This window comes from Schistocerca nitens, chromosome 7, assembly GCF_023898315.1.
Source record: "Schistocerca nitens isolate TAMUIC-IGC-003100 chromosome 7, iqSchNite1.1, whole genome shotgun sequence".
NCBI lineage: Eukaryota > Metazoa > Arthropoda > Insecta > Orthoptera > Acrididae > Schistocerca > Schistocerca nitens.
This window is the reverse complement of record NC_064620.1, coordinates 165240457-165266201: the sequence shown is the minus strand read 5'-3', so window position 1 is coordinate 165266201 and position 25745 is coordinate 165240457. Positions and strand designations below refer to the sequence as shown.

The following is a 25745-nucleotide window of genomic DNA, read 5'->3' as shown; positions in this document are numbered from 1 at the left end:
TTTTGAGAAAATTTTGGAAGCACGAATTCGGGCAAAATTAGAAGGAAGAATGAGAGAAGAGCAACATGGCTTCAGAACAAGAAGGTCCACTGTGGATCTAATTTTTGCTGTAAGACAACTGCAGGAACAGCACTATGAATATGGACTAGATCTACTAATGACCTTCCTGGACGTTGAAAAAGCGTATAATAGTGCACGTAGAAGCAGTGTGGAAAGCCCTGAAGAACAGAGTAGCAAAACAGATTATTTGGAGAATAAGGGAAATGTACCATGGAAGTGTGAGCTGTGTGAAAGTGGGAGGAGAGAGATCAGCTTGGATTGAACAGAAGAACAGCTTGAGGCAGAGAAGTGCACTTTCACCATTTAGTGATGGATGATCATTTTTGGAAATTTGTGGTAAGTGTTTATGGGACCAAACTGCTGACGTCATCAGTCCCTAGGCTTACACCCTACTTTAACTTACACTAAGAACAATACACACATCCATGCCAGAGGGAGGACTCGAACCTCCGATAGGGGGAGCCAGGCGAACCGTGGCAAGACGCCTTGACAGTGCAGCAATGTTTGATATAATGAGTACAGTAGTACAAGTAATTGGTGAAAGGAATATGAAAGCTATGGTGTTTTGCAGATGATCTGATGATTTGGGAGAATAAGGAGGAGGCAGTACAAGAGCAGTTGGACTTATGGGAATGAACAGTACAAGAATGAGGGATGAAATTTACTTTAAGTAAGAGTGAGATGATTATCACAACAAGAAAGAAGGAGAGAGGAACAGTGGGAATAACAGTTGGTGGGGAATGATTGAGGAGAGTGGAGAGTTTCAAGTACCTGGGAAGCCTTATACAGGAAGATGGAGAAAATGACAGAGAAATAAATGAGTGGGGGAGAAAAACAGAATCATTTCAGAAGAGTGTAAGAAGCCTGATGTGGAGCAAGGATATACCCCAAATCAGTAAAATGGTTATGTGCCAGTCATACTATGTCCCGATCCTGACATAAGCATCAGAAACCTGGGTTATGAAAGGAAGAGAGAAAAGAAAAGTACAAGCTAGTGAGATGAAATTCTTGAGAAACAGTATTGGAGTGACAAAGATAGACGGGTTAAGAAATGATAGGATCAGAGAGTTAATGAAAGTGGAACTATTACAGGAGGAGCTAGAGAAATCAAGGCTGAGATGGTATGGACACGTTAAGAGAATGGAGGAGAAGAGGATACCCAGGACAATACACGAGATGAAACTGGAAGGAAAGAGACCAAGAGGAAGACTGAGAAATGGATGGCTGAAAGGAGTAGAGGAATGCGTCCAGAAGAAAGGAGAAGACTGACCCAGGTGAAGACAGAGAGATGGTGGCAAGACAGAAGACGATGGAGAGGCCTATGTTCCATACGGTCCCAGCCAGACTCTGGAAACTGTCCAAGAGGATGATGATGATGATGACTTTCCATTGCCCTTGTTTTAATTTTGTTGATAATCATCTTATAATCTCTTTTCAAGATACTGCTTTTTTAAGCCAATAGCTATCTCTGACAGAATTACAATGTCGTCAACAAACTGCAAAGTTTTTATTTCTTCTCTGTGAACTTTAATTTTTCCTTGGTTTCCTTCACAGCTTTCTCATTGTACAGTTTGAATAATGTCAGTGATAGGCTACAGCCCTATCTCACTTCTCAACTATGGCTTCCCTTTCATGTCCTTCAACTCTTATAACTGCAGTCCGGTTTCTGAAGTAGTAGTAAATAGCCTTCTGGTATCTGTATTTTATCCCTGCTACCTTCAAAATATCAAAGAATGTAGTCCAGTCCATATTGTCATAAGAGTTCTTTAAATCCACAACTGCAATAAACTTAGGTTTGCCTTTCTTCTACCTCTCTTCTAATGATCTACATAGAGAGGTGATAGAGATGTCAATAACTACTGACCAGATTCACTTCTAAAAATATTTTCCAAGGTTTCTTACAATGTGATGATTTCTAAAATAGTATCAAACATAAGCAACAATAATATTTCAGTAAATAACCATCTGAATTGCAGAAGAGTTGCTCTATAGAGAATGCCATTCACATGTTCACTCACCAACTTTTACAACCATCAGATAGCAAAATAGCGCTGATGGATATTTGCTGTGATCAATCTAAGGCATTTGACTGTGTGAATCACAAAATTCCCCTGATAAACTTTGGTTTTATGTGATTGATGGTATAGCCAACCAACTGATAACATCACACCAAACAAAAAGAATGCAGAAAGTACTTAGTAATTCAACTAATGTAGTCCAGGGACAATTTTCTGACTGAGGAGAAATGTGTTTGTGGTCTTCCAAGGTCCAAGAACACATACAACAGCAGAGAAAATGTTAAACAGTGAATTTGTTATATTTAAATGGTCTCACCCTCAATTTTAAAAAGACACAACATATTCATATTGGCACATCTAGAAGTACTACACCAATGATAAGTGTAACACATCGTGAGGAAATAATAAATAAGGTGGAAACTTCAACATTCTTTGGTGTCCATATTAGTGAGAATTTAAACTGGAAAAAGCACTTTTTGGAACTCCTAAAACAACTTTGTTCAGTCAGAATTGCATTTAGAATAATTGCAAATCAAATAAACCAGTAAGTTGACATGCTTTCCATATTTTCATTCAGTAATGTCATATGAAATAACATTCTGGGGTAACTCATCTCTAAGTAAAAAAGTCTTCACTGCAGTTGAAAAGCAGCAATGATATACATAATTATGGTACCAGAAGAAAAACTAACATTCATTGTGCCACATTAAGGTTGTATATATCACAAAAAGGGATGCACAGTGCTGCAACAAAAATTTTTGATCACTTTCCCAGTGATATGAACTTTGAAAATAAACTGAAAAAGTTTCTGCTTGATGACTTATTTGTAATGTGTGAATGGTGATGGGAAGGAATTACTGACTCAGATCTACATGTCTCTTTTTATTTTATTTTATTAAAAAACACTTGTAAATGATCAGCATTAAGCATATTTACAAAATAATTTGTGATATGTATATAAAATGACTCATTCCACATCATTACAATTTATTACTCAATTGGGCCAAGGGACATGAAACCAACAAGGTAACCTTAGTTGCAGGATGAGTATTGCCTCGTGAATTTCTACATTTATTTGGAACCCAACTGATCCTCCCCAAGGTTAGCCTCTCTCACTTTTTCCATTCTTCTATAAATAATAGATGTGAGTATTTTGTAAACTGATGGTTTATTAGTATTCACACCAGTCAGCACCTGCCTTCTTTGGAACTGGAATTACTGTATTCTTCTTTGAAGTCCTTTCTTATGTACCTTGCACACCAGGTGGAATTATTTTACCATTACTGATTCTCCCAAGTATCTCAATAATTCTGAGGGAATGTTATCTATTTGGTGGGCCCAGTTTTCACTTAGGCCCTTAATACTCTGTCAAATTTTTCTCATAGTATTGTATCTCTCTTCTTATCTTCACTTCTTGTTCCTCTCTTTCTGTAATATTGTTCTCAAGTTTGTTCTCATTATGTAGACCCTTTGTACATCCTTCCTACCTATCACCTGTCATATGTGTGTGTTTAACATCCAAAATGTACATTATCAGAATGAATTTGTCATGGGTACCACAAGGTAATGCAATCATCACAAGCCGGCCGCGGTGGTCTAGCGGTTCTAGGCGCTCAGTCCGGAGCCATGTGACTGCTACGGTCACAGGTTCGAATCCTGCCTCGGGCAAGGATGTGTGTGATGTCCTTAGGTTAGTTAGGTTTAAGTAGTTCTAAGTTCTAGGGGACTGATGACCACAGATGTTAATCCCATAGTGCTCAGAGCCATTTGAATCATTTTTGTATCACCACAAACATAGCATCTAGCTGCACAAGTTCCAGATAATGTTCTTGTTCCAGATAATGTTCTTGTAGCACCTCAAAAAGCCTGCAGTGACTTGAAAATTAGTTAATGGTACAGAAAATAAATAATATCAAAATTCAAAAAAAGCAACTGGTTGCATATTATACCCAATAGATCACCAGTTTAAATCATAATTGTAGTTCACCATCTACAATAAATATAGTGAATATTAACTTGTTTCTGTCATGCTTAGGTGGCATAAAGTGATGAGTACTCTGGCAAACGACATTATTTACTTGGTACTTTCTGCAGGTGTAGTTAATTTATGTTTGGTGGAGGAAGAGTTGCTGAATACCATTTGATTTCATTTGATTTGTGTTGATTCAGCTAGCCACCATTAACCACTGTGCCAAGTGTCTTCAGGAAGTGAATAAATAATACAGATTTTGATATAAAGTTATAGTAAGGAACTCAAAGATGAAAGGTGTTAATTAAGTAAGTAAATAGAATCGCTATACCAACCTAAAAAGTCATATGTGCAGTGTGACTGAATACCGAGCTTTCAGAAATAGAAGTTTCTTCTCCCTGGACGAAAGAGAGATAAATGAAAGGACAAGGTTTAAAGAAATGATCATATTGTAAAGAACATTACATCTAATTCACAAGATAACAAAGATAAGCTTAATATGTTGAAGAACTGTTTAGATGATAACACAAAATCATGTGTTACATAGAAGCTAATATGTAAGTACCATACACAGTAGCACCTTCTTGACCAATTATTATACGACAATTTTGACACTGTACAACTCAGTCATATTGGCATTCAGTGCACATTTACAAAAACAAAACAAAAATGATATAGCCTACTGCAGTCCAGTACTGACCATAGTTTATGTTGGCAGTTCACAACTTTTTAAGCTCAGGCAACTATAAATAATGACTTTCCTAAATGTTAAACTCGGTAATAGTTCCTATATTATTGACAAATAGAACATTAGTGAGTCTTAGTACTTTGACGACAGAGTACTGGAGACAGAGAGGGGGATGTATGATTAAACTGAATTCCTGAAGAAGCCATTCTTCCATTGACACAAGACCAATTACCTGAATAAGAATTCATGATATATTGCTTGCATCAGGGGATTCTACGTAGCAGTTCTTTCATAATTCCAACTATGATTTCCTCTCTCAAAATCCAGTGCTTCAGCACAGCAGAAATTCTCAAAATAAAATCAGTAATAATTGTTTTTGCTTCCTATACTCAAGACACACACCATCATAAAGTAGTGTTGTATTTGTCTTATGTTCTGTCTGCCATTTTCACTGCAAATGCTATAGATATCTGCTGTGTGTGACAAAGCAATTAATGTGCAAAAGTGGATACAGTAGGGTGTAATTGATAGATTTATGATAGTGCTCATATCAACAAACAGCACATCATAATACACGAAAATAAAAAAAAGGTACATAATACATTAAGACATCAGAATTAATGTTTACACATTACTTTGTGACATTCATATTAGTAACAGCTTCACGCTTTGAAAAATAATACCACATCTTTTGTGACAAAAAAAAAAAAAAAAAAAAAAAAAAAAAACCTTATATTTATGCTTGCACTATTGAGGCATCCAACTTATACAATAAAACTACACATATATTCTCATTTTTGTTAAAAAAAATGAGAGCATTGAACAGATTCATGACTGAGTAATTCATTCATTGGTGCACAAGGTGAAGTTTGTCTTATTACTGTGCAATTCCTCTTTTGACCTCATATTGTGGCCATAATATGCACAACTGGTTTTGGAAAGAGAGCAATTTTTTAATGTAACATACAAGTTGGAAAACACATTGTGATGTAAGAGTCTCTCAAAGAACACCACTCATAATGCATGTAATTCTCTTTTGAGCAACCTTTTTTTTTTCTTGCCAGTGGCTGATTACTCCAAAATAAGATGCCATAAGGAAACAATGTATGGAAATATCGAAGGTAGGCAGCTTTGATGGCATTCTTGTGTGTAGATCATGCAATTATGTTTAAAATAAAAGTTGTGGAAATGCAGTAAGTCTTTTTGTCAGATCTACAAGTCTTTTTGCCAGATCTATAATATAGCATGATCAGTTTAATTTGCTATCGATGTTCACTCCCAAGAACTTGGCAGAGTCCACTTGCTGTATTTGTTGTTCATTAAATATTATATTTCTATCCTACTCTTCTTTCTGTGTCACATGAAATGGTCCATAAAACTCACAGTTTCTAGATGCTGGCATATTAGGGTGCAGCAATTTCAATGGCTCGTTTTGCACCTCAGAGGTCTATAGTAGCAAAATGGTTTTCATAACTCTTTACATTATTTGATAATTCTTGGTCATCTTGTAAGTTGATCATGTAGCTTAGAAGTTAACTTGTTGTTGTTGTTGTTGTGGTCTTCAGTCCTGAGACTGGTTTGATGCAACTCTCCACGCTACTCTATTCTGTGCAAGCTTCTTCATCTTCCAGTACGTACTGCAGCCTACATCCCTCTGAATCTGCTTAGTGTATTCATCTCTTGGTCTCCCTCTATGATTTTTACCCTCCACGCTGCCCTCCAATACTAAATTGGTGATCCCTTGATGCCTCAAAACATGTCCTACCAACCGATCCCTTCTTCTAGTCAAGTTGTGCCACAAACTCCTCTTCTCCCCAATCCTATTCAATACCTCCTCATTAGTTATGTGATCTACCCATCTAATCTTCAGCATTCTTCTGTAGCACCAAATTTCGAAAGCTTCTATTCTCTTCTTGTCCAAACTAGTTATCGTCCATGTTTCACTTCCATACATGGCTACACTCCATACATATACTTTCAGAAACGACTTCCTGACACGCAAATCTATACTCGACGTTAACAAATTTCTCTTCTTCAGAAATGCTTTCCTTGCCATTGCCAGTCTACATTTTATATCCTCTCTACTTCGGCCATCATCAGTTATTTTGCTCTCCAAATAGCAAATCTCCTTTACTACTTTCAGTGGCTCATTTCCTAATCTAATTCCCTCAGTATCACCTGACTTAATTCAACTACGTCCCATTATCCTCGTTTGGCTTTGGTTTATGATCTACTTATATCCTCCCTTCAACACTATCCATTCCGTTCAACTGCTCTTCCAAGTCCTTTGCTGTCTCTGACAGAATTACAATGTCATCGGCAAACCTCAAAGTTTTCATTTCTTCTCCATGGATTTTAATTCCTGCTCCGAATTTTTCTTTAGTTTCCTTTACTACTTGCTCAATATACAGATTGAACAACATCGGGGAGAGGCTACAACCCTGTCTCACTCCCTTCCCAACCACTGCTTCCCTTTCATGCCCATCGGCTCTTATAACTGCCATTTGGTTTCTGTACAAATTGTAAATAGCCTTTCGCTCCCTGTATTTTACCCCTGCCACCTTCAGAATTTGAAAGAGAGTATTCCAGTTAACATTGTCAAAAGCTTTCTCTAAGTCTACAAATGCTAGAAACGTAGGTTTGCCTTTTCTTAATCTTTCTTCTAAGATAAGTCATAAGGTCAGTATTGCCTCACGTGTTCCAACATTTCTACGGAATCCAAACTTATCTTCCCCAAGGTCGGCTTCTACCAGTTTTTCCATTCGTCTGTAAAGAATTTGCGTTAGTATTTTGCAGCTGTGACTTATTAAACTGATAGTTCGGTAATTTTCACATCTGTCAACACCTGCTTTCTTTGGGATTCGAATTATTATATTCTTCTTGAAGTCTGAGGGTATTTCGCCTGTTTCATACATTTTGCTCACCAGATGGTAGAGTTTTGTCAGGATTGGCTCTCCCGAGGCTGTCAGTAGTTCTGATGGAATGTTGTCTACTCCCGGGGCCTTGTTTCGACTTAGGTCTTTCAGTGCTCTATCAAACTCTTCACGCAGTATCATATCTCCCATTTCATCTTCATCTACATCCTCTTCCATTTCTATAACATTGCCCTCAAGTACATCACCCTTGTATAGACCCTCTATATACTCCTTCCACCTTTCTGCTTTCCCTTCTTTGCTTAGAACTGGGTTTCCATCTCAGCTCTTGATATTCATACAAGTGGTTCTCTTTTCTCCAAAGGTATCTTTAATTTTCCTGTAGGCAGTATCTATCTTACCCCAAGTGAGATAATCCTCTACATCCTTACATTTGTCCTCTAGCCATGCCTGCTTAGCCATTTTGCACTTCCTGTCGATCTCATTTTTGAGACGTTTGTATTCCTTTTTGCCTGCTTCATTTACTGCATTTTTATATTTTCTCCTTTCGTCAATTAAATTCAATATTTCTTCTGTCACCCAAGGATTTCTACTAGCCCTCATCTTTTTACCTACTTGATCCTCTGCTGCCTTCACTACTTCATCCGTCAATTGTTCCCTTATGCTCTCCCTGAAACTCTGTACAACCTCTGGTTTAGTCAGTTTATCCAGGTCCCATCCCCTTAAATTCCCACCTTTTTGCAGTTTCTTCAGTTTTAATCTACAGTTCATAACCAATAGATTGTGGTCAGAGTCCACATCTGCCCCTGGAAATGTCTTACAATTTAAAACCTGGTTCCTAAATCTCTGTCTTACCATTATATAATCTATCTGAAACCTGTCAGTATCTCCAGGATTCTTCCATGTATACAACCTTCTTTTATGATTCTTGAACCAAGTGTTAGCTATGATTAAGTTGTGCTCTGTGAAAAATTACACCAGGCGGCTTCCTCTTTCATTTCTTACCCCCAATCCATATTCACCTACCACATTTCCTTCTCTCCCTTTTCCTACTACCAAATTCCAGTCACCCATGACTATTAAATTTTCGTCTCCCTTCACTATCTGAATAATTTCTTTTATTTCATCATACATTTCTTCAATTTCTTCGTCATCTGCAGAGCTAGTTGGCATATAGACTTGTACTACTGTCATAGGCGTGGGCTTCGTGTCTATCTTGGCCACAACAGTGCGTTCGCTGTGCTGTTTGTAGTAGCTTACCTGCATTCCTATTGTTTTATTCATTATTAAACCTACTCCTGCGTTACCCCTATTTGATTTTGTATTTATAACCCTGTATTCACCTGACCAAAAGTTTTGTTCCTCCTGCCACCGAACTTCACTAATTCCTACTATATCCAACTTTAACCTATCCATTTCCCTTTTTAAATTTTCTAATCTACCTGCCCGATTAAGGGATCTGACATTCCACGCTCCGATCCGTAGAACGCCAGTTTTCTTCCTCCTGATAACGACGTCCTCCTGAGTAGTCCCCGCCCGGAGATCCGAATGGGGGACTATTTTGCCTCCGGAATATTTTACCCAAGAGGACGCCATCATCATTTATCCATACAGTAAAGCTCCATGCCCTCGGGAAAAATTACGGCCGTAGTTTCCCCTTGCTTTCAGCCGTTCGCAGTACCAGCACAGCAAGGCCGTTTTGGTTAGTGTTATTGAATTGAATTGAATTGAATTTTATTTGATCCTGTAAGATTACATTGTGTACAGTAAATGTACGTGTAATATAGGACATGTCAAAGTATTAAAATTCTACAGGGCCAGATCAGTCAATCATCCAGACTGTTGCCCCTGCAACTACTGGAAAGGCTGCTGCCCCTCCTCAGGAACCATACGTTTGTCTGGCCTCTCAACAGATACCCCTCCGTTGTAGTTGCACCTACGGTACGGCTATCTGTATCGCTGAGGCACGCAAGCCTCCCCACCAACGGCAAGGTCTATGGTTCATGGGGGGAGGAGAAGTTAACTTATACAGGAGTAATTATAGGCGTGTAGTGTTACTGTCACAATGCCCTGGGCTTCATTCCCTTGTAGCATTGTAGGGCTTTTCGTTTTTCTAGTGATTTCTTTAATATTCAATATATTTTGCTTATCTTTTCATCTACAAACACTAGAACATTTGGAGCATGTACTCGCTGTTTCCAACTTTTATGTGACAGCATCTCACAAGAAAACAGATGAAATTAACATGATATTTCCGTGGATGCAATTACTGGTTCCTCTGGAAAACACAATACTGCATCAGTAGCTATGTATTGAATATATCTGACTTGTATATCTTAGATGTAAAGGACAAGTGCTGGAGCTGAACACATTCTGAACAAGAATCGCTTACATTATTTCAAAACTGTAAGGCTACTGATCAGAGCCAGTGGAAAGTACAATCAAACCTCCAGGTAAGTATCAACAATGGTTTAATCATCCATGATAGTTGTAGAAATACATCATGTCCACCTGCAAGGTAAATAAATAAAAATTGTATTTCAGTTCTAGTTCCTTTATCTTCAAGTGGATAATGGCAGTCTGAAAGGGTAAGTGTGAGGCATAGCCTATCCCAAGTCCCCATCCATATGGTTTTACTCTCCTTGAATGCTAATAGTCCATTTAGTCTCATTTACCTACTTAGCTTATAGTCATGTACTAGTGATTTATTTTTTTATGATTACTTAACTGCTAATGCCACTGTATCACAGGTTCCCAAAGCAATAGTGCAGCAACAGACAGATGCAACCTCTAATTCTGGAAGCTCGGTATCTAAAGTGTGATTTTATATTTTATTGTTATGACTCCTAGAACAGTTGTAACTCTGAATAATTACAATAGCTTTGTAATTACTTATTATAAAATTATTAACAACTTTTCAGTACTTTGTTACAGAAGACTGTAATATTTTGATGTTTTTATCTTTTCTGTGTATAATATGTCATCATTTTTACTGTATATGACAAGCATTAAGTGGGATATGAGCAGAGCGTTGATAGGGATTATAACAATAAAAATGTAGCCTACAAGAGTGAAAACTAACATTCACCATAAACCACAGAGAGCATGTGTGCAAACACAACCACTTATCAAGTGATTCTTTTTTATGGTCTGCAGCAAGATTGTTTGGCCTGCTTGTAAGGTGGGAATCAAAGCTTTGAATAATTTTGTAGTGGTGATTTGTTTTGATAGGCAGTTCTATCTCTTATAAAAATGAATAATGTTGTATTATGGTTATCATATAATTTAAGAAGGGAATTTCACAGGAGATGAATTACTTCAAAAGTGGCTATCAATACACATATTCACAAACAGGCAACAGTTCTTGTATGATAAATGTGATTAACCTGTCATCTATCAGAATGTATCTAACGTTTACTTGAGCACTTTCATGGTTTCACAGTGCATTCATTGGATTAGATATGGTCATAAAAATATAATCTCCACTTGTTACTACGTTTTTTTAATACACAGAAAAATAAACAAAATTTAACTTACATATTCCATGTTAACTTTCAGTCAGCTCAATAATTTTGTAGGTAGTGGGGAGCGGGCATGGTAATTACGATAAATAATCACTTGATTCCCATTACTTACTATGAATACTTTAATTCTTGCAACGTGTACAGAACGCATGCAGCATAGAATGCATACTACAGAGAACTGATGTGGCAAAGATACCATTGTTCATTGTTCTTGCTGCAAAAGGGCAGCGATATTATTGGGAAAAGGGGGGGGGGGGGGGGTAGAGCCAGTGGTTCTACATTCCTACAGTTTCTTCGGGATCGTAATACCTCAGGATTCTGATCTGTTTCTGTGTAACTTGAAATAAGAACATGGTTAAACTTGCTAACCCAGCTTGAGAAGCAGAAAATATACAGAAGTCAGCTACTGTAGAGTCCAGTACTTACTTAACAAATATGAGCTGCTGCAAGAATATAGTAAATGCCACATTTTTCAGAAATGATTAAATTTGTTAGAAGTTCTGATACACTTATTAGTTGAGGAGGAGCAAAAGATAGTCTTACACATAACTTTTCACAGTGAAGTCATATAGATTTAGGCACAAAGGATGGAGTTCATGACAACAATTTGTGATCATTGCCTTGACAATGAGTCCATCAGTGTTAAAAACTATGCTCAGTTCAAAAACATAATAACCAAGGAATTGCTATCCTCTTGCTGACTGAATGAAATCCATATTGCTGGTCTTCAGTTCACTATTTGAGATTTTTTAAAAATTTACTGAATTCATATACTACAAATACTCATTCATTCATGCTCAAAAAATGTTGTTCCATCACTGAAGACAATCATTTATATCACATTACATGCAGATTATTTTTATTTACTGTTGATATGGTTCTTACCACCATCTGAATGGAGTAAGTGATAGTTCTAGCCTTTATGGAACTTGGTGCAGTGATATGGAACACTTCATTCAAGTGTTCTTGCTTCATTATCATGGATCACTTTCAATGAAATCAAGGAAAATATACACTATCTTGCAGTCACTGTCACATTATTAAACACTTTATATTTGGGGGATTGTTGAAAACGTGCAACAACAGTTAACCTGTTACTAATCTTGGCAGAACCATGTGTATACAACAAAATTATTTGGTTGCTCAAATTATTTTTAGACACACAGTATTCTTAGACTAACTTTAATTGTTTAAATGCTTCAACATTACTTATGTGCTTTAAACAATATCTGAACATTTTTCTTTTCATTATGTATTGAACATGTTTTTTTACTCCTCATGCAGACCAGCTCAGTGAGTTGACAGCTACCCTTGTTGGGCCCCCTGGCCCACCTGGGAGAAGTCGACCGGGTAGACCGGGTCCCCCAGGGCTACAGGGACCTCCAGGTTTGAAACATGACATGGATGATTTTACATGTATGTGTGTATTACATTCTGTCACAGTTCCAGCAGTGAGTCAGAGTGTAAATTATGTGGCCTATCCCCTCTGTTTGGCATTTTTAATTGTTTATCTGAAGACCACTTGCTGTGATTCTGTGTCAGAATGTAAAGTGTATTTGCCTGAACAATAACAAAATTATGTTAAGGAGTAACAAATAATTTATTGAACTTGCTGATATCTCTTAAACCCGTCAGTGAGTATATACAGAAGCATTGCTACAATTATTGTACAATATTTTCTTTAAATTTCATTTCAGCAAACTAAATTTCATATGAACTGGTACATACTTCCAATTTTCTGTTCTGCATTTTCATATTCTGTCTATATCAATAACAGCACACTGGTTTCACTGAACAGACAGTTGCAAAGATTCATTATCAGTTGGTATTTTGACAGTTTAAACTTTTATTTACATGCTCCTAACGAGAGAAAAGGGTTTATTGTTCAAGCAAACTGTACCTAATTGTTTTGTCTAAGCATCAGCCAGTGAATGTGGAGTGGAGTGAAAAAACATGGAGCACCTGTTGCCATTGGCAATTAGTCCTGTATCCTGCTGTTTATAGATTGTACTCAAGAGTGTCCCTGCTTGCTCTGTTCCTGCTCCCACAGATCGAAAGGATGAACTAACTGCAGGACTGCACGGTCCACCAGGCCCCCCAGGCAAAAGCCGAGTGGGAAAACCAGGGCTTATTGGCCCCCAAGGCATCCCAGGTACCCCTCCCATAAATAGAACAAAACAATCATTATATTCATACCATTCTTTAATTCTCATCCACCTAAGGTACTAACCCTCATTTTCATTTCATTTTATGACTGTAACACTACTGGTGACAAATGCGCATACTGATGAGCTATTTATTGTATGTTTGCTTTAAAAAAATACTTTACACAGCCACTTGGCTACAAATTGTGCACCTGTGTATTTAAAATCCATAAATGGACCCAGAGAGTAGTTTTACTCTGTTTGACAAAAAGATTCATTTCATGTGCATATTTCATAATACAGCCGACAGCTATAAAAGTAGTAAATTCCTTATTTCCAGAAATTGAAAATTTTGTGACCAGTTTCCAAAATGAAAGTAAAAGTCCAATCCACTGAAGATTAATGCATAGTTCTTGTATTATTCTCTTTAACATATCTATCTTACTTTTAACATGTGTTGTCAAATATCAAAATGGCAGCTGTGTGAATTTCTGAGTGAAAGTATGTGCAAAGGACCAAACCATAGTCATATGTTTTGTAAATTTTTCATGCATAACATAATGCTTGTTCCACGGTGATATGTGGACTGTATGAGTATAGTGCTTTCATAGTATCTCATAATAGTTAAAATAATTGTACATTTTACAGACTTTAGAGAAATATTTTGTTGAAATTTTACTGTAACTCTCATCTATGTTCTTTTTTCTCTTTAGAGTTTATGTTGTTAAAAATTATATTTCCACTCAAGTTATATTACAGAAGCTTCTCTTGCAGTAACATTACTCTTTATTTACCGCTTGTGTTGATGATTCATCTGAAATTAGAAGTGTTCCTTCATTTAGGGAGTGACTGTCAGTTCTCATTCATAATAAAATGTTAAATGCTGAGAACACTTTGCCATGCACTTCACAGCAGTTCACTGAATATGTTTGTAGATGTAGATGTAAATACTAGCAGGATATATAGAAACATATTTAATTATGCTTTCCCTCTCTCACGGGTGTGGTACAGAAACCTGGTTTAACAATGTAGCCTTAATTCACATATAACAGATTCTTAAATCAATGAAGAATTTTCTTTCTTACTTTTTTATATATTAAACCTTCAAAATTTCTTTCTTTTAATTTTTGCTGTATAATTTCTTTGGAGCTTATTCTGTATGTCTCTAACGAGCCATACTCACATTCTTCTTACTTCTGACAAGTCTGTCATTACATATTTTAGCTCTCTTCCCATTTTAAGTCTTGCTGCCTCTTTCTCAGTATAGATTCCCATGCAGTTTTAATCATCACTCCACTCACTCCAGCTTTTTATTGCTGTATCTTCCAATTATTATTTATAAGAGTCGTGTAACTCATGTAGTTTCATTACACAGTTATTAAATTTTAATTTTGTGCAGTGCAGAATTTAATTGTTTTTATTGGCAAAACAAAACAGATAACACATTCCAGGGGCATTACCTTATGCCTGTTCTTAGTCAGTTACATCTTTATTATTTCTTTCCTTTCCTCCATGATACTCTCTACTAGATGTTTTCAGTTTTCCTCCTATTACTGGTTTTGCCACACTGGTAAGTGCAAAGCAGGTGAAATAACAGCAATGTTTATTTGAAGAAAAATTTTGAAAAGTGTTACAAAAGTGAAGAGCAAAAAGCAAATGCAAAAAAAGAAAAAGTTGGTTTCTAAAAGCCAAAAAATTGTGAAGGGTAAAAATGCAACCAAGTCTATATAGACATCTCCCTCTGCTAACAGTGGGGTGGCGTGAAGGGGGGGAGAGAGAGAGAGTTAAATGAATCTGGTGTAAGAAATTCTTATAAACTACAGTATGCTTAAGAAGGAAAAATATTATGAAAGATATCACATTTGCAAAGTTAAAACAGAATAAAAAGTAACTTGCACTATTGCAGGTTTCCTAAATTGTTGGATAAGGTCAGTTTTCAAAGGTGAGGCACTTCCATACTAGGCTACATGCCCCACAAATACCTTCAGAAAAGACTTAAATCTATATTCGATGTTAACAAATTTCTTTTCTTCAGAGATCATTTTTTTGCAATTGCCAGTCTACATTTTATATCCTCTCTACTTCAGCCACCATCAGTTATTTTACTGCCCAAATATCAAATATCATCTACTACTTTTAGCGTCTCATCTCCTAATCTAAATCCTTCAGCGATTTAATTCTGCTTCATACTGTGATTCTTGAGTTATTCCCGGCGTATTTGATAATCAAAATATCCACTGGTGTACTGCCGGTCTACAGTGTCCAACGGGCACAATATTTCGGCGATCATACATGTCGCCATCATCAGGTGAACTGACGGACTGAGCTCCTGTGAACGTGACGGCACGGAGATCCGTACACTATGGCTGCTCAGGGGGAACTGGGTTCGGGAGGGTGACGCTAAGAAATTGTTACCCCAAGGTCCAGTACCGCCTAGACTATATGGACTCCCGAAGGTTCACAAAGAGGGGGTACCATTACGCCCCATTGTCAGCAACATCAGGGCACCTACATATTTGTTGGCCAAATACCTGACAGGAATATTAAGTCCTTATGTGGGTAAGTGCCCTCATCACATCCGTAATCCCGTGGATTTTGTCAAACGCCTTGATAGCTTCACGTTGGGTGAGTCAGATATCATGGTGAGTTTTGACGTCGTTTCCTTGTTCACGGGGTACCCCTGCGAGAATCACTAGAATTGATTAGTCAGAAGTTTGACGAGAAGACCACTGAACGTTTTAGGCATGTCTTGACTTCCACATATTTTCTTTTTAATGGAGAATACTACGAACAAACGGAGGGAGTCGCCATGGGTAGCCCACTCTCACCGGTGGTAGCGAATTTGTACATGGAGAATTTCGAGGAGGAAGCCCTGTCGTCATCCGAATGGAAACCTACTTGCTTTTTCCGTTACGTGGACGACACGTTCATCATCTGGCCACATGGTATGGATAAACACCCTAACATCAAATTCACTATGGAGACTGAAACGGAGGGTAAACTACCTTTCCTTGACGTCTTGGTCAAGAGAAGGCCTGACGGCACCCTAGGCCATGGGGTGTATCGGAAGACAACGCACATTGATCTGTATTTGCACGCAGACAGCTGCCACCACCCTTCACAGAGGAATGGGGTGCTTAAAACTCTAGTACATAGGGCGCGCACTATCTCTGACACAGAGAGTCTACCCCAGGAATTGGAACATCTAAGAACTGTATTTCAAAAAAATGGGTACTCAGAGTGGCAGATTCAACATGCTCTCCGCCCACCCACTACAGCAGAACCTGTGGAGATGGATGAAATCACGAGGTAGGAGGTAGGCACTGCGTTTATCCCATATACAGGCGCACTCTCGGGGAAAATCCCTCGCCTTTTGAAGAAACACCGGGTCGGAACTGTGTTTTGTCCTCCGAATAAAACTCATGCACTGGTGGGGAGCACCAAAGATGACCTCGGTTTGAGGATGGCCGGCATGTACCAGATTCCGTGTCAATGTGGCAAGTCGTATATTGGTCCGACAATGTGTACCGTCGAGGATCAATGCCGTGAACACCAGAGGCACACTCGACTGATGTATCCGAGCAAGTTGGCGGTCGCTGAACGTTGTTTGTCGGAAAATCACGCTATGGAGTATGAATGCACGAGGATTCTGGTACAGACGTCGAGATACTGGGACAGCGTTGTTAGAGAGGCCATCGAAATTCGCACCAATGACGACCTCATAAACTGTGACTGTGGCTATAATCTTAGCAAGGCTTGGGAACCAGCGATTGGGTTAATCAAGAGTAAATCGAGCAAATGTATAGTTGTGACGACCACAGCGGACAGAGCCATCACACCGACGTCATCTCAGACGTCGTCGCAATCTGTTCCACCGTGCGACCGTGGCGCGGGGCGTGGATGGCGGAGTGAGCGCGCCACGGGCGGAGGGTATTTAAATCGGCCGCCGCCGCGACCGAACACCAATCACAGTCACAAGAACAACACCGGGAAACACACAACAACAACAACCAGGTCCACCAAGACAGAGGAAGCTCTAGGGAACCCCACACACAGTCGTCCCCCCCCCCCCCCCACTGATCAGTTGTTAGGCTTTATGGTGCAGACCATGAACCTCGTCATGGAAATGAAGGAATTCAGGGAAGTCCAGAAGCAGAACACACAGACCCTCATTGCCCTTCAGGCAGCAGTCCAGCAGTCGCTCCCCTCTCCGACTTCCTCAGTAGTTTCAAAACCCCATCATGGATAGACGACCAAACATCCAAGGCCTGACAATGTGCATCTTTAACGCAGACGGCATTGTTAAGCAAGAGGTCGAGTTCAGAGAACTCATGAAGGAGTTCTCCATCGACATATGCATGATGGGGAAAACCCACCTAAAACCGGGAATAAAAGCGACAGTTCCCAACTACATTAGCTACCGCAAAGACAGGCCAACCCAAGGCGGAGGAGTGGCCATATACATAAAAAGAGGGATCCCCCACCACCAGGTATTCTTACCAGCTACCAATAAAATCGAAGCAGTGGCGGTGGACGTAGCCACTGCCACTGGACCCCTAACAATCGTTGCAATCTACCGAACCCCACAAGACCAGATAGATGAGGGAGACATAGCTACTCTAGGGCAAATTGAAGGAAAACTCATAATAGGGGGCGACTTCAATGCCAAACATCCTGATTGGAATTCTAGAGTAACCTCCAGAGCAGGCGCCAGATTGCAACAACTAGCGCGCAACCACCATTTCGAAACATGGGGTCCAGTCGAGCCCACACATTTTCCAAAAAATGGAGGCAGGCCCGACGTGTTAGACATAGCTCTCACCAGGAGGATTACGGGGTTTGTGACCATGAGGACAATCAACAGAATGTCCTCCGACCACAACCCAGTGATACTAGAGGTCGACGTGGGAGAATGGGTAGCACTCCCACGGTACCAGACGTCTTACAAACGTACAAACTGGGAGCGATACCAAGAAACTGTCACCTCTGATATCGCTCGTGCTCCGCCACCTACTGCCGAAACAGTAGAACAAGCGCTACAAGACCTAACAGGTACCATCCTGCAGGCAGCAGAAGAGGCCACCCCTCCACAAAGGGATGGCCCGCCACCGCAAATACAGCTCCCGGAACACTTGCTAGCTCAAATTCGACATAAGAACAGAGTGGCAAAAGAGTGGAAGATAACCAGAAACCAGGCCACAAGGAGGCTGCTCAATCGTCTACACAGAGAGTTGAAGGTAGCGCTCAATGAGCACAGAAACCAGCAATGGCAAAACCGCCTCACAGCCCTCAAAGTCGACGATCACACACTTTGGCAAGCAACCAAACAATTCACAAAAAGACGCGCTAGGATGCCGCCACTGCACGGCGAGAGGGGTCTGGCCAACAGCCATGCTGAAAAGGCCAACGCCCTTGCCGACACTTTCGAGAAGCAGTTCCAAGCGGCAGAACCCCAGGATGACGAGCATGAAAGAGTGGTCCATCGTCAACTGGCTGTCTTCCTCAATGCTGAGGAGGACCCAGAAGATGAACCCACAGTTTTTGCCCCTGAAGACGTGGCAAAAGTAATTAGGTCTCTCCCCTCCAAAAAGGCGCCAGGACATGACAGTGTCATCAACCAGTTGGTCAAAAACCTCCCACCCACGGCGATCGAACATCTAGCGAACGTCTTCAACGAGATTACTCGTACCCGCGAGTTCCCAGCTTGCTGGAAACACGCGGAAGTGGTCACGATACACAAACCAGGGAAAGACCCTCTATTCCCGCAGCAGTACAGGCCGATAAGCCTCTTGCCAACTCTCAGCAAGATCTATGACCGCCTCCTGCTAAGACCCAAACAGGAACATATTACCAGAGAGCAACTTCTGCCGGATTTCCAATTCGGATTCCGGCGGAACCACTCTGCCCCACAACAGATCATGAGAGTGGTTGAAGCAGCCACAGAGGGCTTCAACCACAGAGGCTAGCCAAAGCCTTCGACTCAGTATGGCATAGAGGGCTACTCTACAAATTGTACACACAAGGGTTCCCCGGGAGCATAGTTAAGCAGATCAAAAGCTATCTCTCGAACAGAACTTTCTCTGTCAAAGTAGAAACAGCCACCTCCACCAAGAGGCGTATTCATGCTGGGGTGCCACAGGGATTGGTCCTGGGGCCCAATTGTACAGTCTGTACACTGCGGACACACCAACGGCCCCCCTGGTGCGCACCGCTCAGTACGCTGACGATACAGCCTTCTACACAAGAAACGCGAACAAGGACCTGGTCATCCGTAGGCTACAAAGGGTTTTAGATGACACAGAAACTTGGACCCGTCACTGGCGAATCACCATCAACTCCGAAAAGACACAGGCTATGCTGATTACCCGTAGGCTCGGAAGGCGTGAACCTCCTCAACGCCCCCCCCCCCCCCCCCCTCCACCTTCACCTAAACGGAACCCAACTCCCCTGGCGCAGAACCGCCAAGTATCTTGGCATAACCTTGGACTCTCGTCTTACGTGGAAACCCCACATAGACGAGGTCCATAGGAAAGTCTGCGCCAGAATGTCCATCCTGTACCCAATCCTCAACTCATCCAGCTCCCTTCCCTGCTCAGTAGGAGTGAACATATACCAGGCCCTGATCCGGCCAGTCATGGAGTATGCGTGTCCTGTCTGGGGATACGCGGCGAAGCAGCACCTGGACAAACTCCAGAGGCTGCAGAACCGCGCCCTCAGGAGGGCACTGCCTTTACCCCTTGGATTCCCCATTGACGATTTGCATGCCGCTGCTGAAATCCCACTCCTGAGAGAGCGTTTTCAAGACCTGGCAAGGGCATTCTATGAAGGTTCTTCCAGGTCGGGAAACGCCCTCATCCACTCCCTAGGTCGGTATGACATGTCCCGCGATAAACACAATCGCCCCATGACAATCTTCGACGACTAAGTCGAAGAGAAAATCCCAATATCCATTCCCAAAATCCTGCTCCTACCTAAATTACTACAATTATCTCGCCAAACCTCAGGCAAGTACCAGACACACACAGAACAATCATCACATTTCACAGACACCAAAAAGTACAGAAATAATCACACACACAAGTACACAGGGGAGTAAAAGCCGAAAGGCTACAAACTCCCCCTCACACTTCCCCAAAGAGGGGAAAGTAATAGATGAGAGCAGCAGCGACCGAACCCAGTTCCCCCTGAGCAGCCATAGTGTACGGATCTCCGTGCCGGCACGTTCACAGGAGCTCAGTCCGTCAGTTCACCTGATGATGGCGACATGTATGATCGCCGAAATATTGTGCCTGTTGGACACTGTAGACCGGCAGTACACCCGTGGATATTTTGACTGCTTCATACTGTTACCCTTCTCTTGCATTTGTTGATGTTCATCTTATATCCTCCCTTCAAGACACCGCCCATTCCATTCAACTGCTCATCCAAGTTCTTTGCTTTCTCTCACAGAATTACAAAATCATGATCAAACTTCAAATCTTTGATTTCTTCTCCATAAACTCTAATTTCTTCTCCAAATGTTTCTTTGGCTTCGTTTACTGCATCCTCAGTGTGCACAATGAATAACATTGGGGATAAGCTACAAGTCTATCTCTTTTACTTCTGAACCACTGCTTCCTTTTCACATCCCTCGACTAATAACTGCCTACTGGTTTCTGTACAAGTTGCAAATAGCCTTTCATTCCCCTGTATTTTTCGCTGCTACCTTCAGAATTTAAAGATTGTATTCCAGTCAACATTGTCAAAAGCCAAAGTCTGTAAATGCTATAAATATATGTTCACCTTTTTTTAATCTATCTTCTAAGAGAAATTGTAGGGTCAGTATTGCCTAGTGTGTTTCTACATGTATCTCAAATCCAAACTGATCTTCCCCAAGGTTAGCTTCTAACAATCTTTAAATTCTTCTGTAAAGAACTCCTGTCACTATTTTACAGCCAAGACTTGTTAATATTCACACTTGATCCAACTGTTTTCTTTGGATTAGGAATTATTAAATTCTTCATGAAGTCTGATGAAAGTATTTCATCTGTTTCATACATCTTGAACACCAAGTGGAATACTTCATCTACATCTATGTGATTACTCTGTTATTCACAATGAAGTGCCTGGCAGAGGGTTCAGTGAACCACCTTCAAGCTCTCTCTCTACCATTCCACTCTTGAATGGCGCGGGTGAAAAATGGGCATGTAAATATTTCTCTGTGAGCCCTGATTTCTCTTATTTTATCGTGATGATCATTTTTCCTTATGTAGGTGGGTGCCAACAGAATGTTTTTGCAATCGGAGGAGGAAACTGTTGATTGAAATTTCACGAGAAGATACTGTTGCAGCGAAAAATGCCTTTGTTTTAATGATTGCCACTCCAATCCACATATCTTGTCTGTAACACTATCTCCCCTATTTTGTGATAGTACAAAATGAGTCATCCTTCTTTGAACTTTTTTGATGTCATCCATCAGTCCCACCTGATGCGGATCCCACACCGCACAGCAGCACTCCAGTATAGAGTGGAAAAGTGTGTTGTAATCAGTCTCTTTAGTAGACCTGTTGCACCTTCTAAGTGTTCTGCCAATGAATCACAGTGTTTGGTTTGCTCTACCCACACCATTATCTGTGTGATCGTTCCAATTTAGGTTATTTTTATTTGTAATTCTTAAGTATTTAGTTGAATTTATAGCCTTAAGATTTGTGTGGATTTCTTTTAGAACTCATGTGAATAACTTCACACTTTTCTGTATTCAGTGTCAATTCCCACTTTTCGTACCATGTAGGTGTCTTATCTAAATCATTTTGCAATTTGTTTTGGTCATCTATTGACTCTACAAGACTGTAAATGGCAGCATCATCTGCAAACAATCTAATAGGGCTACTCAGATTGTCTCCTATGCCATTAATATAGATCAGGAACAATAGAGGGCCTATAACACTTGCTTGGGGAACATCAGATATTACTCCTGTTTTACTCGATGACTTTCCATCTATTACTATGAACTGTGACCTTTCTGACAGGAAATCACAAATCCAGTCACACAACTGAGGTGATATTCCATAGGCATGCAGTTTGGTTATACGATGCTTGTGAGGAACGGTGTCAAAAACCTTCTGGAAATCTAAAATTATGGAATCAATTTGACATCCCCTGTCGATAGCACACATTACTTCATGAATATAAAGAGCTAGTTGTGTTTCACAAGAGCAATGTTTTCTGAATCCGTGCATGACTTTTTCATGGCTGGCTTTCCCAATGTTATCAGTAGTTCTGACAGAATGTTATCTACTCTGTGGGTCATGTTTCGACTGTGTAGACTGTTGTTCAACCATTAGAACCTGCGTGTACATAGTACGATGGAACCAAAAAGCCCTTGAACAAATAATGTTAGCTTTATTGATCACAGCCACAGGAGTCAGCAAAAAATACACTGTTTGTTTGATCATTTTGAGCTTGATATTCAGAATAACTTAACATGCAGGGCATAATAATCAGAGTTAATCTCATAACTGTGCACAAACTCCATTACAAGCATGGAAGATATAAAAAGCATAATCAAAGAATAATAAAACACACACACATATAAACCAGCTCCTCTGGTGTCTAGTGGGAAATGAGTAACTGCATGATACTGCTACATCAGTTAACATGGTGGAGGAGGAGCATTATTCCAAATAGCAGGCTGGGAAGGGCATGCAGCGACCAGATCTTGAGGTATGTGTTGGCAGGTCCACTGATGGAATTTGCACAGATGGCTGTGGAGTCGGTGATGAGGTGGTTGTTGAGTGAGGTCATAATCTTGGGAACTCTGGCATTATTGCTTCTTGGAAGATTTAAGCCAGTTTAATCATGTCTATAAAAACAATGGTAACCCTTGTGTTAGTTGAAATGTTAAAATCTTGTCTCCCATTGCGACTACATGATAGGATCCTGAGTATGGCGGCTGCAAGGATGGTTTGATGCCTTCCATGCCTAATAGGATGTGTGAACAGGTTTTAAAGTCGTGGTGGCTGTACCATGTCTGTGAGGCTGGTGTGGACAGATTCGGGCCATGTCTCCTCACAGTTGGAGTAGGAATGCTGGTCAATCATCCCTTGGTTATGACAGAGCGTTTGTCTCCAAAAATTCCCTAGGAAGCCTCAACGTCTCACTGTACAACAGTTCTACTGAAGAAGTGTCTATATCTGGTTTGAAAATGTTTCTGAGGCTGAATAGTACCATGGGAAAGGCCTTGGTCCACTCAGTGTTTTTGCACACTAGTGCTGCCTTAAGTGAGTAGTGTCATCTCTTGATCGTCCTATTACAGGCTGGGTGATCACTCATCATTTTGTGGTGAGTTGTGCCATGAAACATCGCGAGTTGTCTGAGCAGTTCAGATTCAAATTTTCGTCCTCTGTCTGTCATAATATGTAATGGACAGCCAAATCATGACACCCAATAAGACACAAAAGCAAAAGCCAGAGTTTCTGCCATAATGTTGTCCACTGGTGCAGTTTCCAGCCAGCGGGTGCAACAATCTATCATTGTAAGTATGTAACGTAGGCCATCAGATAACGGCAATAGACCAACGACGTCAATGTGGACATGATTGAAATGGGCTGGTGTCACAGGAAAGTTCCTTATTGGTGCTTGCACGTGGTGGTGTATCTTGCTGCACACATTTAAGACAACACCTTGCCCATTCACAGCAATCTTTCTGTGTTCCCAGCTATACATAACGATTTGTCATTAGGCGAGTCATATAGCATATTGAAGGCATCCCTTCTGAAGGCAATAGGTAAGAACAGCTTCAGCTTTAACCTGGTCATGTCACAGTATAGCTTTATATCACTCTCTGGAATTTGGATAAGTTGAGGATCAAATGCTGATGTTCCTGCTGATAAAAGTACATTCAGTTCTTGATTTGGTTGTTGAGTGGGCGGCGAGTTTGATATAATCGATCGCGCTGGTAATGCTTCTACCCTTAGAGAAACAATCGGCTACCATATTGTCTGTACCAGAGATGTGCCGGATATCTGTGCTGAACTACAAGATGAACATTAGCCGACTGTGTTGCTAGCTGAACAGTTCATATTGTTCTGGCAAAAGGCATAAGTTAGCAGTTTGTGTTCAGCGTAGATGATAAATTCTCTAGCTTCTTGGTGAAGCCAAAGTATTTGATGGACTCATAAATGACCAGAAGTTCTCTGTCATTAAACTCTTCACAGCTTTTGTGATAGCGATAGTTTGCGCAAGAAAAACACAAGTGGTCACCATGTGTCACTACATTGTCGCTGCAATGCTGCACTGATCACCATCATGCTAGCATCAACTACTAGTGCCAAAGGTGCAGCATATCCAGGGTGTGCCAGTAGCGCTGCTTCAAATGCCACAGATACGCTATCAGTGCATGCTATAGGCAAGTTACCCTTGTTGTTTGGGCCGGTGAGTGCTACAAGGAGTTAATGGCTCCTGTAACTCGGCAAAGTGTGGCACATGATGGTGATAAAAATATAAAATACTGAGAAATCAACAAAATTCCTTGGCCATAATTGGGCATGAAATCTGTAAGATGGCTTCCACCTTCTATGGCAATGGTAGCGATCCTGCTACTGTTATCCTATGCCCTAGGAAATCTGGGGCTGGCCAAACATATTTAATGGTGTTTAGGATAACGCCATGATGTTCCAACTGCTTGAACACTTCTGCTGAAAGCTGCCGATGCTGCTCTGCCAATGACAAAAAAAACAAAATATCATCTAGGTAAGCGAAAGAAAAAATTAGGCCCTGTAGCACTCAGTCAATGAAGTGTTGTCATGTTTGAGCAGTGTTTGTGTGTCCAAAAGTTATAAATACCTGTATGCTCTCAAAAATGTCAAAATAAGTGATGTCACGACCTTGGGAATATCTCGTACAGATACTGCACGCTCTTGTGCAGTCAAGAATGCTAAAAATAACCGCACCACTCAACACATATTTATAGTAATGTAACGATGGTACTGGATATCTGTCAGGTATTGTTCTGGTATTTGGGGCTCGGTAGTCACCACAAGGCCGCTGTGCACAACCCTTTTTCAGGACAAAATGCAATGGTGAGGACCAGGAACTGTTGGAAGACCACGTTACACCTTCATGAATCATACTGTCATGCTCTGCTTTCGCAATTTTAAGACAATTTGGTCTGCAAGATGTGGTGGGATGGTTGGTTGTCTCTGTGTAGTGGACGGTGTCATGCCTTACCTCCTTAGGCACTCCAGCAGGTCATGTTAGAGCCAGAAATCCATGCAGCAGCTCTATGTACTCATTTTCTGCCACCTGAATTACTTTGGCAGTATGAACAGCTGCATCCCACTGAAATCCTGATGCTGTTAAGCCTGTGATGTCAACTAGGTGTGAGTACTTCATGTCCAGCAGTAGATTGTAATGGGGGAGGAAGGGTGCTCCAGTGATAGGTTTGTCGACGTCTGCAACGGTAAAATCCCGTGCAAAGGCTAGTCGTAAA

The 25745-nt window shown here is 40.5% G+C and overlaps 1 protein-coding gene across 3 annotated transcripts in view; it reads left to right on the top strand.

Annotated features, from left to right (window-relative positions):
- The window catches only part of LOC126194725 (collagen alpha-1(IX) chain-like), a 419736-nt gene that overhangs the window by 384179 nt on the left and 9812 nt on the right, over positions 1–25745 (top strand). For 2 of the 3 annotated variants that reach the window (XM_049932975.1, XM_049932977.1), the window contains one exon: positions 12417–12518. In XM_049932975.1, coding sequence (XP_049788932.1) covers positions 12417–12518 — 102 coding nt within the window. Of the gene's footprint in view, positions 1–12416; positions 12519–13182; positions 13285–25745 lie in introns of all 3 variants that reach the window. The other variant, XM_049932976.1, reaches the window with a different exon arrangement.